Source organism: Myotis brandtii, unplaced genomic scaffold, assembly GCF_000412655.1.
Source record: "Myotis brandtii unplaced genomic scaffold, ASM41265v1 scaffold112, whole genome shotgun sequence".
Lineage (NCBI taxonomy): Eukaryota > Metazoa > Chordata > Mammalia > Chiroptera > Vespertilionidae > Myotis > Myotis brandtii.
The window spans coordinates 9,645,233-9,658,246 of NW_005353838.1; the positions used below are offsets into that span (position 1 = coordinate 9,645,233).

The window sequence follows — 13,014 nt, forward strand, 5'->3', positions numbered from 1 at the left end:
TATAGAGAGAGAGAGAGAGAGAGAGAGAGAGAGAGAGAGTGTCAGGGAACTATAAGTTACACAGGCAACATAGTTCTTCAATAATGAAAAAGCACTTTAAACATTTTCTCAATTGTTGATTAAATGAATGTGTGTGGAATTAAGGAAAGAGTGGAGCAAAAGATCCAAATGAAGATTAACTCTGCTTTCCAATAGATCTTTCTGCATTAATGGAAATGTTTTGTATCTGCCCTGTCCAGAATGGTTGCCACAGGCACATGTGGCTTTTGAGCTGTTGAAATGTGGTTAATGTGAATGGAACTGAATTTTAAATTTTATTTAATTTCAAATGATTTAAATTTAAAACACGTGTAGCTGGTGTCTTCCATATTGGATATTTATGCCCTGTGTTGAGTCATGTTTAACTGAAGATCTTGTTCTCTTTGTTAAATAGCAGCAACCCCGATGAAGGTTTTCTTGAGAAGGGATATTTTGTATTAAATCTTTTGATATTAATTTTCTGTGTAAACACTAGAAGATTAAATATATTTAGATTGAACTGAGCATTTAAATTCTCTAAAATGTTATTGGAATGAGAATAAAGGGAATTTTGGATATTTTGTTTAACTTCCCAAAGACAAGTCCTCATGAAGGCATTTAGTTGTTATTGTCTTAATATTTTGATATAGCATGATAATTTGCATATATTTGCTTTGCAAGACTAGAAATGCTTCTGTACTCTTTAAACTGCTATCTCTTCTGTGATATTTTTTTGTCTTCTCTTTACATCCTCTTATCTTATACTTCCCTACTGCCATATTGTGTTTCTTGGTTCTGCTGTTTCTCTCATTGAAACAGATGTCTTTTAGAATTTGATAAATTGTGCATCTGCTGGGTAAGAAAGTAAAATCCTAACAGGGCATGTGAAAAAAGCACTTTTCTCACATTAACTGTTCATGTAAATCAGGATCTCTTCAAAATAGTCTTTTCTGTTTCTGATGCGATAGAGGCTTTGAAGAGCATTTCAGGAAGCACCCAGTCAAATCTGTGTATTAACATGTAGAACATGTGTATTTGGGGTAGAGTCAAAGAAGTGAAACCTAAAAATGTAGGTTTAGAGCTTATTGGCTGGGCATTTGGTATATCTGAAGAAAAGGAAAAGAGAGGGCCTAGTTATGTACAAGGCTTATAGCAAAGCTACTGATGGCGTAGTGACTGATCTTGGAGAGAATCTTCCCAAATAGAGGTGTAAGAATGTACTTGTAAAAAAAAATTGGAGTCATTTTTAAAAATGCAACTTTTGTCTTAAAGTCTAAGAAAAATAAATTTATATTATCAACCCAAGTTGATACAATAAATCCTTAATAATGTGAACAGGTTCTATGACTTTAAGCAAAACGATGTATAATGAAACTAATTTTACCTTAGGCTAATTGATAGAAACAAGAGTTAAGTTCCTACTACATCTCATCAGGCATCTCATCCTATATAATAAAAGCCTAATATGCAAATCGACCAGTCGCTATGACATGCACTGAAAACCAGGGGGCAGACGCTCAACACAGGAGCTGCCCCCAGCCCGCAGGCCCCAACCAGTGGCGGTGGCAGGGGGTGGGGCCAGCGAGCTGGTGGCGCCAGGCCAGCCAAAGCAGGCCGCCCCCCCTCCCCTGCAGGGGGCGGGGCTGGTGAGCGGGTGGTGCCAGGCCAGCCAAGGTGGGTGCCAGTGGGGGCCCCCCGGTCGCCCTGCAGATCAGCCCTGATAGCTGGCCAGGCTTAGGGACCCTACTCGTGCACGAATTTCATGCACCGGGCCTCTAGTCAATGTTGTTATAACATTGAATGAAATGTTGTATGAGCACCTGCTGTACTTTATTGTTCTCTTTACAATCTAGTCCAGTGATGGTGAACCTTTTGAGCTGGGCGTGTCAGCATTTTGAAAAACCCTAACTTAACTCTGGTGCCGTGTCACATATAGAGATTTTTTGATATTTGCAACCATAGTAAAACAAAGACTTATATTTTTGATATTTATTTTATATATTTAAATGCCATTTAACAAAGAAAAATCAACCAAAAAAATGAGTTCGCGTGTCACCTCTGACACGCGTGTCATAGGTTCGCCATCACTGATCTAGTCTCTCAGGCCTGTTATTATACTACTAAAAATAAACCAGGACTAATAATTCAAAAGTCATTTGTTATCAGTAAAATTTGAAACAGTTAAAATTATAGAATCTATTACTATATAGCTAAGGAATTTTTATTTTTTTGTCTTGTCCAGTGGCAACTTAACAGATTTTATCTCTACTTTCTCTTTCTGCCCCACCTCCCTATTCAATATCTCTGGAGACTTCTCTCTTTCCATTATGAAAATATCATTGTGATAAATGATATTTATTGAAAGTGATTGGGAAGTAAAATATCCTGCCTTAGGCTATCTATAACAACACCTAAGTCTTGGTTCTTCAGAAGGTACTCACAAGACCTAAGGATATTCATTATGTATTGTAGGTAGATAGAATTCATATACTAGACTGAATTGGCCGTATGTCATTAAGTAGCTGATTTTATAGAAATAATCTTTTGAAAGGCTTAAATGCTCAACTTCTGTGATTATCTTATAAAATCAAAGTTGAGAATGTGCAAAGTCTAGTTATTTGGATGGTTTTGATAAATAGGAATTTTAAATATAGTTTTTCTAGTTCATACTTGATTAAACTAGCATTTAATAAGAATTTGACTTTAGTTTGATTTGAACTGCTTAATAGTGGACAAGGAGATTATTCTGTGTTGAAAATAAATGTGTGAGGTATATTTTTTAAACTAGATTTTTAAAACTAATAATTAATAACAATAAAGATTAAGAAAGAAAAAATAATTATAGATATCATTGAAATTAAAGATCCCAAGGAAAATAATTTAGCTGTAAGGTGCATTTATTGAGTTCATTTCATTTCCGTCTGTTAAAACGTACTTTGCCTACTGGAATAGAAATTCCAGCCCTAAATTTTCTGAAGAAGTTTTATGGAAAGGAATTCCTAGCCAGGGAATCTGACAAGTTAAAATATTCCAAAAAGTGTACAGCACAAACACTTTTAGAAATTAAAGAATAGTAGAATGACTGGCAGCCACAATATCACTTGTCAAGATGATTTTGGAAGCAGTTAGTGTTTAACTTATCTTAAGTGATAGAATTGATCTATTAAAAGGTGTTAGAGCTGAGTCACTATCTGAAATGGACCAAAATTGAGTTTTCTAAAAGGTGTTCCATTATTTCTACTTTGTTTTTCTTTGAAATACTGATCAATCCAGCCCTTTTTTGACTTTAGAAGCCTCTTACCACTGAAAACTGAACTGTGTAGTATTGATCCTGTATTTGTTGGAAGGTGGCAATACTCTGTTAATTTTTAGTTACATTTTCTACTTATTGATGTTAACTATTCTCACGAATGATGTATATTTTACTTTGCTATAAACTAATTTCATTCCTGTTTCCTTGAAGTTTATTTAAATTTGATTATTCGAAATGATAATGCCATCATAGTTAAAATGGTTCTCTAGTTTTTCTTAAACTTTGTAAATCTGGTACTTAAAATGAAAATATTCAAGGGAATATTTTCACTCTTTTTTATGAGAGTGAATTAACACTAGAAGAGAAACACAGCTGGCAAATTGACAGTATTATTGTTAAATAGTTCATTTCTTCTGTTCTGAGGCACCTAACATTTGACCTAAAAGGCCATTAAAATTTTAGGTTAGATTCTGTTGTATTGTGTAGTAAGAAGAGTATTCCCTCCTTCTGTTAAATTCTTTGTGGGAACTCTGTGAATTGTATTCAGAGATTTGACTATGATTCCCTTAGCTCCCTTTTAATTGCTTCACCTATTTGCATTTTGAAAGCCCAGATATATGTGTGTATGTATATTTATTTACTAGAGGCCCAGTGCATGAATTCATGCACAGGTTGGGTACCTCAGCCTGGCAGGCAATCAAGCAAATCGGGCCATCTTGCCCAGTCTCAATGGGGGCTAGCCGGCCAGGGAGGGACCACAGTAGGGCTCCAGGGCATGTCCAGCCCTCTTGGCCAGTCCCGATTGGCCGGACCCCAGCAGCAAGCTAACCTACCGGTCAGAGCATCTGCCCCCTGGTGGTCAGTGCGCATCATAGCGACTGGTCCAGCGGCTGACCAAACGGTCAAACACTTAGCATGTTACGCTTTTATTATATAGGATATGTGTGTGTGTGTGTGTGTGTGTGTACAGTTTGTACAATTCAGTTTGTTTTCAAAGTCCTTACAAATTATTAAATGTGAACTTAGCGAAGATGTATTTTTTATCTAGTCTGATTATTTTCGGTATTTGTACATTTCTCTTTATGCCTGGCTTTAAGGTCTCATACTTATTTCTGTTAATTTTGAGGAAGTTTAGAAGACTTACAGTGGATCACTAAATTCCAGCTAGTTTGTTTTGGGCTGCTTTTAGCTACAATATACTGTTTTTTAAAAAATCGCTTCTAAGGAGGTGGAAATTTTATTTATTTCAGGCTAATTGGAGAAACAATTACATTGCTTTAAAATTTTTAAATTTTGGGGGGATAATAATCCAGATTTACCAAAAAAAAAGTTGTAAAGATAGTACAAATAGTTTCTGTATATCCTTTGTCCAGCCATGGGGGGATAATAATCCAGAGTTACCAAAAAAAAAAAAAAAAAGTTGTAAAAATAGTACAAATAGTTTCTGTATATCCTTTGTCCAGCCAATCTGAATTTCTTCCATGGAGTAAGAGTCTGGGTAGAGAATGAGATTATGGCTTAAGCAAATCATTCAGATGATCTTGCCTTTAAGTTTCCAGGCATTAAGTGTGATTTCACTCAACTAAAGCCTTGTGATTCTGTCTGTCTGATTTTTAGGGTGACGCAGACCTATGATGCAGGTGCATGTATCTATTTCTACTTTGCCTTTAACTACAGGGGAATAAGTGATCCATTGACTGTGTTTGACCAAACCGAGGTAATTTTGCATACATCAATATAGCTCTTACATTCTTTTATTAATTTTGATAATCTTTGCCATCAATTTATAAATTTTAATTAGACTCTTTGATCATTTGTGGTTTACCTGGTTGATATCCCATAGAAATGAGAAGCATATTTATTGCACTGGTTTGTATACTGAGTCTAATATTAATCTTCTATAAATATATTACAATGTTCTAAAATTAATATTCTGTAGCTCGTGATTTTTTTTATTGTTACTTATAGTACATAATACCAGGTGAAATTAAATAACAACAGAATAGGGGAATCCTTGATATCACTGTGGCAGCCCACTCATCTCCAGATGGTGGCTATTGAGGTCAGCAGCCCTAATGCTTTTGGTCTGTGTTGCTATAATATCCTTATTCTAGGTTTATACTTTGTTTGCTAAAGCTGTATGTAGGCCATTGAGGTTCATTCACTAGCAGTTTTACTACATTTCTTAAATAGCCTTAAGCCTCTAATTTTTATAAAACCTTCTGTTTGATGGTCAGTATTTCTTGTTACAAGTATGCCTAGAGTTTAAGAAACAGACTAGAAAAATGAACTGGGAAGACACTGAGGTTTGTCAAAACCTCAGGTGTCCCAGAATTTTAACTCTGTTATATGCCTACCAAAGATGAAACTACAAGTTGATTTTCAGTGGACACTTTTAGACCCAAACCATAGATAGGGTTTGGTTGGTTCCTGCCTAGGCCTCTCCCCCCAACCCAACTTTTTTGAAGTAAAATTGAAATAAAGTAAATCAAATACAGTTTGATTAATTTTTATGTCTACGTACACCAGTGAAATCGTCATCCCAATAAAAATAATGAACATACCCATCACCCTCAAAAGTTCAAGTCCTTTTCCATCATTTTAACCTTTCAATGTTTTTGTATTGCCCTCTGTCTGTCCAGTGCTCCTTCCCTGTAGTACTAAAGAGTGAAATTATTCCTTCCTTCTCAGTCCAAATTGCCATTCTTTAAGTGTTACTAATTTTAAGTAGTTATTATTTTATTTAAATAATTTGTTAGAAGATATAATCTCTTAGAGCATAAATCATACCATATTTATGATTCATTTGAAAAATGCTAAGTGATGAGGGTTCTTATAAATTACTTTGCAACGAGATATTTGCTATCTGTCCCACATGGACCCTTTTCTACCCTGGCCTACCTCCCTGATGGTTTGTACAACCTGAGTAATTCTGAGAGGTTCAAGGCCATGTAGATATTTCACTTTATTGCTATTACATTCTCATGAATTGAATATAATTTCAGTTTCTTTACCCTTTTTTCACCCCATACTTCAGTGATTCTTTATTGTGCTTTAAGCCTTTATGTTTCTCACCATAGTGCTTTATAAGGAGCGTAGTCAGGACCTAATATGTTGGGAGGATAAAGAAAGGTGTTTTTTTTTGCACCCTTAAATAGCAGTAGGTATGACAAGTAATTTGCCCCATAAGGGCTTTTATGGTTGATTCCTGATAACTTTGTAAGTAATCTTGAGTCTAATGGCCAATGTATGCTATTAGGTCAATAATTTAACTATCTAAGCCTCGTTTTCTTTACTTGTGAAATATGAGTAATTGTAATTATTCCATAAGACTATGATAAAAAATAAATGAGTTATTGTAGGTAAATTGCTTAGTGCTTTTCTGGACATACAACAAGCAGTCAAGAAATGTTAGTTACTATTATTTATTGGTAGAGTGAGATGTTAACTTCAGAGTAGAACCTGGTTTTGTCTGTACAAAACGTTTTTTCATTATTAACAACTTACTGCTGCAAAATTGATTGTTTTGCCTTTTTTTCTTTTCTAGAATCTGGAAGTGACTATTGCAGATATTTTGACCATTTACTGGAAAAAACTATAAAGCTAGGCTATATATTTTAATTGCTTTAAAAAATGCAGAAAGGATAACGAGGCTTCTGATTTATCATTTCACCCAGAAAATATGTGCCTCCTTTGGGAGTTGGATCTTCCGCTCACTTCAAAGTGTGAAATCTATTTATTGTATTGTTTCCAAATATAGGCAGCTGCTAGAGAGGAAATCCTCGCTAATGGAGGGAGTCTATCGCATCACCACGGAGGTATTTTTTTTGTTGTTGTTATTCCTCATGTAAATTTCTGATACTCCTAATGTAAAAAACGTTTAATTTGGTAGAATGCCAGGAGAGTCATAATATAAATAATATGAAAGCACTTGAAATTTCTTGGAAGATTGTGTTTGTCACTGAGGTAGTCTAGGTATGGCAGTAGCCAACAGAAGTTTGATTTGATAAGCCTGCTTGGATATGAACCTAAACAGCCTCTGAGTTCTCAGGGAACTTCATGTTCCCTAAGACCACCTAGCTTGCCTCACAGATATTTGACCATTGCAGCAAAAGTTTTCAAAGGGAAAGAAATAAAAACAAACATAAGTGTTTTTCAGCTACTATTGAAATGTAACTGGACATCAGTTTATACCATATTTTGAAGAGTTGTTTTTCTGCCCACCCTGAATTCAATAAATTAATCAAGATAGGATGTGAAAAAAATTTTTTTTTAATTTTAATGCTGTTTTGTTAGTTGGTGACTATTGTGGTAAATATTAAATTTTATGAAAGAATTGATCACATCACTAATAAAAATTAGGGTATATCTACCTAAGTACTAGTTTATAAAGGTATATGAGGCAGTTTTTTAAGAGTGAAACAGTGGCTATTCGATCATTAAAATTGTAATTTTTGAAGTTATCCACCTGTCCCCCTTAATAGAAATTTGTTCTGAGTATATCCCTCAATATAATGTGGTACTTAGAAAAATAGATATATTTAGGTTTTAAATGTAAAAATATTTTTAGGGAGGAGCATAAGGAAAAATAACCACAAATTTAAAAATTTAAATTCTAAATTTAAATTTAAAAATTCAGCTCCTACCTTTGCACTGGATTCTCTATATCCCTCTCTCCCTGTTTGATTTTTCACCATAGCATTTAGCATTATCTAACATTACATATTTTCTTTTCTTAGAAGTAGCTATCTCTTCTGCTTTTTAATATTGTCGTGTGCTTTCCAGATTATAAATATTATTGGTCCATTAGGCAATAGGGTTTCAAAGAATTATACAGTGATTATTTCTCTGAAAAATCTTACAGTCTAGTAAAATAAAATATTGTAACACTCAAAAGGCCACTGATCAAAGCTGGCTGGATTATATCATTACCACTTTACCACAAGGTAAGTTTCCCATTTTCCTTGAAAAGCACTCAAAGAGGTAACTTTAATAAACATGTAAACGCTACAAATGTTGAAATAGTGAAGAGAAGGGAGATAGACTAGGGAAAGGAATTAACATTTATAAAGTTGTAAATATTTGCCAGGTGTTTTGCATAAATCTCCCTTAATTCTACTTGAAATGCCTATAGAGTAGATACTATTTCTGTCTTTCAAATGAAGAGAGGTTAAAACACTTGAGTGTACAGTGTACAGTAATTTGCCCAAAGACCTGAACAATAATTGTGAGTGATAGAAGTTGAATTTCAATTCAGGTCCTCATGCTTCAGTGTCCCTGTTCTCTTGCTTAAGAGCCTAAAATAGTGAAAATAGGTAAGAAGCTAAAAAGTGAAATGAACAGCCTTTGAAAAGAGACACAATTTTAAAAGTATAGGAAACAAAATACTAAACATTACTGTTTTTCTTTTAAAATGTAAAACCTCTTTGTTTTTTTAATTTTGACACTAGTTTACTTGCCCTGCTTTAGATGTTAAAACAAATGAATTAACAATTTTAATTTCCTCATCATAGATATTTCATTGTTTTCTAAGTCCTTGCACATAAGTCAGTTTGACTTTCTGGTTGTTTTTATACTTCCTCATTGTAGGTTTCTAACATGTCGGCAGTAGCAGATAATAAGACAAGTGCAGGTCAGAGCTTGTTAAAATAAAACTCCTTGTATAATTTATGAGGCCTTTATTTGCTGAAGACTCTCAACTTTGATGAAATAATTTATTTTTAGAAATTTTTAACTCGAAGGTAGCAAGGTTTTACTGCATATTAATGTATCAAGAAGTTCTGCCTCATTTAAATATAAATCCTTTATTTCTCTCATATTTCTCATATTTAAATTTTCTGTGCGGTCAAAAATATGACTGCATGGAAACAAACTAAACTACCTAGCTTCATCTGTTGCTTAGAAGAAGAAACTAAAACCTGAATACAAAATGTATTTCATATGTGCTGGGAAAATGGAGATGTTTTCGCTTTGCTAGCTTATCTTCTAAACTGCTAAACATCGGAGTGCCCCAGAGCTTAGCCCTGAGCCAGTTTGTTCTGTGTGTTCATTCACTCCCTTAGTGATCACCTCAGGACTTAAAACACCATCTGTATGCTACTGACTCCCAAGTCCCAGAGGCATCAACTACGGCTGCCACGGGGTTAGTGCAGCTGCATCCTGACTGTGCTTCCACTCTTGCGCCTCTCCTGCTGCTGCTCTGGCTGCCAGAGGGATCTTCTTAAAACTCAGTGTTTCCTCCTCACATTCAGAACAAAATACAAAGTCCTTATCAGAACCTTCAAGGCTATACATGGTGTGTCTTTCTCTGAGTCCTCTTCTCTTACTACCTTTTTCCTCTAGCAGTATTGGCCTTCTTGCTACTCCTCAGACATATCAACCCTTCAAAGCCTTTGCTATTTGTTCCCTCTTCTTCTGATATTCTTTCTCTTGCCCGTCCCCCCAGATATTTGCATGTCTCACTTTCCCCTTCATTTTCATCTCTGAGAAAAATGCCACCGTCTTAGAAGTGTCTTCTCTGATCTTTTGCATAGTTTCTGTGCTACTCATTTGAATAAATTCAGTGAGGTTATTAACTTTATCTTGTTCATCACTGTGTTCCCCAGTCTCTAGAACAGTGGCTGTTTTATGTAGTAGATGCTCAATAAATATGTTGAGTGGCTAAATGCTTACAGAATTGAGGAAGTTTTCAAATTATCATATAGCTTTGAATCTTTCATATTAGAATGACATTAGTTTCATTGCTAATTTAGTTTCAAATGTTTAATAATCTGGCTTTGTTTGATTATAGGGTCTAATCATGGAAAGGCTCAATTAATCCATAATATTTCTGGGTAAGAGAATTAATAGTCATTCAGTAGAAAAGAAAGGTAAAATAATGTGCTATCTCTACTGTATAACACCAGCATTTTAGTGTTCTTCCATGGGAGCATTATGTATGTAAGATTCCATTCAAACTTGGTCTTAAAACAAATAAAAGTTTGAGAGGTTTATAACCATAGGGGAAAAACAGAGGCTTTGAAATGAAATCTGTATTTGACTCCTGACACTGCACTTAACTAGCTGTGTGACCTTAGGATAATAACTTCTCGGAGCTGAAGTGTTCCCATCTGCAAAACAGGAATAATAGTACCTACATCATAGATTATTGTAAGACTTAAATGTGATAATTTATGTAAAGCATCTAAGGTGTCCTGCATATGGTAGGTGCTTAAAAAACAGTAGCTTCTTAAAAAAGGTAAAATCAATAGTCTCACCAGCATGACTCAGTGGTTGAATGCTGACCTATGAACCAGGAGATCATGGTTCAATTCCTGGTCAAGGCACGTGCCCAAGTTGTGGGCTCGATCCCTAATGTGGGGCATGCAAGAGGCAGCCGATCAATGATTCTCTCTCATCATTGATCTTTCTCTCTTCTCTCTCTCTCTCTCTCTCTCTCCCTCCCTCCTTCCTTCCCTCCCCTCCTTCCTCTCTGAAATCAATAAAAATATATTTTTTAAAAATTTGTGGGCAGCGCCCTCCCCTCCCCCAAAAAATGAAAAAGAAAAACTGTAAAGACCATTAAAGATTTATGTGTTACTCAGCTTGAAATAAAAGGTCTGGGAAGAAAAACTCAAAAAAAATTTTTTTTCCACCTGGTTATGGAGGTCCCTGCCATCGCCTGCTTCTGCTCCTACTTCTTAGGTGCCACTGGTCAGCAAGGACATGGAGTGCACAATGGACCTGAGCAGACACCTGGACACGGTGACTGCCAAGGTGATTCTGATGCACCCAAGTGACAGCTTCACATCTCACGCTGCCTCCTTTCTTCTGGCCTCGGAGCCAGAGCTCAAAACACAGCTGGTGCACCTCTGTCTCTATGTGAGGGGAAATGGTGAGGAAGAGAACAACTCTGGAAGTACAGGAAACCAAAGTTAAGGGTAAAAGTGGAGATTCCTAATGGTGAAGCTCCCAGTGCATTTGATCTGGGGCCACGATTTCAGTCATTGCGGAAACAGTTTATACCTATGTGCTCCAGCCATATTCAACCCAGATCACTCAATCAGAGAAAACAGTTTGTGGTGTCTGAGGCCAACCATTATTTGTACACTCCCTATCCAACAAAGACACAAACAATGCATGTGAAGTTTGCCTCCCAAAATGTTAAGAGGTACACCAAGTTGGGGAACTCCACATGGTTTGAAAACCTCCTAGATTATGGACCTTTTAGAGATACCCCTGCCTATAGTCAGGATGCTATTCAAGTACATTATGAGAACAACAGCCCTTTCCTTACTATCACCAGCATGATGCAAGTCATTAAGGTTTCTCACTGGGATAATATTGCTGCAGAAGCAAATGTGGACTTGAAGCACACCGGGCTGTACTTGGGGCCTTTTCCACACTGTGATGACCAGAGACAGCCAGAGAGTGGTTTATCCTCCATTCGTTCTTTTAAGACCATCCTCCCTGCTGATGCCCAGGATGTTATTACCAGGATGAGATTGGCATTGTTTTCGTTAGCCACTTTCTTATTTTGGATGACTCCATGGAGATGGAAATATAGCCTTGCTTCCCTCTTTTGTTGGGTGAAAGACCCATTACATTGATGACTACAACCTCTCAAGCTATGATTTGGAGTATGCATTGAAGATGAGGTTTGTAGACCAGCTATTTTATGAGCAAGCGATAGATTTTCTGACTGTGGAGATTATGCCCAAAGGAATATCCAAGTTGACAGTCCTTAAGAAATCAGCCGTGTCCCAGATGAGCTGTACTACACCTACTTGGGCACATTTGGCTGCCCTGTGATTGTTGCCTACAAGAAAAATCTGGTAAAACAGAACATCCGGGACATCATAGTACACACATTCAACAAGGTGCTCATGTTGCAGGAGCCCCTGCTGGTGGTGCCATTTCTGCCTCTTGTTCTTCACAGTCATGAGCCACATCAGACTGCTTTTCCATCACAAGGGACCCGACCAGAGAAACCAGGATGAAGGTGGCCTGCCTCACAGAGCAGGTCTTAACCATGGTCAATAAGAGAATAGGTCTCTACCGGTACATTGATGAGACTATCAGTAAGTATAAATGGTCCCTCAACAGTGGCAAGAAGAGCCTGGAGATGGAATACAAGGCCTTGACCCATGAGATTGCTTTGCCGCAGTCCAGGCCTAAGACAGTGCTCTGACCTGTGCAACCATGTAAAAGAAATGCAGAAACTGGATACCCAGGTCAAGGAGCTGGTGCTGAAGTCAGTGATGGAAGGTAAGCAGCTGGTGGCTGGCAAGCTCAAGAAAGAGAAGCTCATCTCGGAAAAGCGACAGGAGTTGGTCACTAACATCAGTCACATCTTGGATGCTCTGTAGCCCCTGCCAGCTGTCCCCAGGGTGGGCCAAGATGTTGTGTTTACAGATGGCGGGTGTGTGTGTGGAGGGGGGTGGGGGTGGTGATAGTGGTAAACGTCGAGGCCAGTGAATGCTGGCATCTGTATTTTGCAAAAGGCCTTCAAAGAAGAGAAGCCAGGCTCTGCCTCAGGCAACACAAGAAGCCTCGTTTCTGTCCCTAAAGTGTTTTAAAAGAAAACACCAAAAACTTGAATTGTATTAAAAATAAAATATCTGTGTTTTGAACAAAGAAATTGTATTTGATTGGTTTTGTTTTGTTCTGAAGGCTGTGTATTCTTTCAAGCCTGTTAGCTCCATGTTTTATGCCCTTCTAATTCCTGATGTTTGGGTGTTTTGCGAGTGAGTGCGTACATTTTA

At 36.8% G+C, this 13,014-nt stretch overlaps 1 protein-coding gene and 1 pseudogene across 1 annotated transcript in view; both read left to right on the plus strand.

The window, feature by feature from the left end:
• Nucleotides 1-13,014, plus strand: part of AGPS (alkylglycerone phosphate synthase) — a 123,780-nt gene that overhangs the window by 98,950 nt on the left and 11,816 nt on the right. The window contains exons 18-19 of the mRNA XM_014546238.1: nt 4,889-4,988; nt 7,032-7,089. Of these exons, the coding sequence (XP_014401724.1) occupies nt 4,889-4,988; nt 7,032-7,089 (158 nt within the window). The remainder of the gene's footprint in view (nt 1-4,888; nt 4,989-7,031; nt 7,090-13,014) is intronic.
• Nucleotides 7,193-12,994, plus strand: LOC102246585 (annotated as a pseudogene).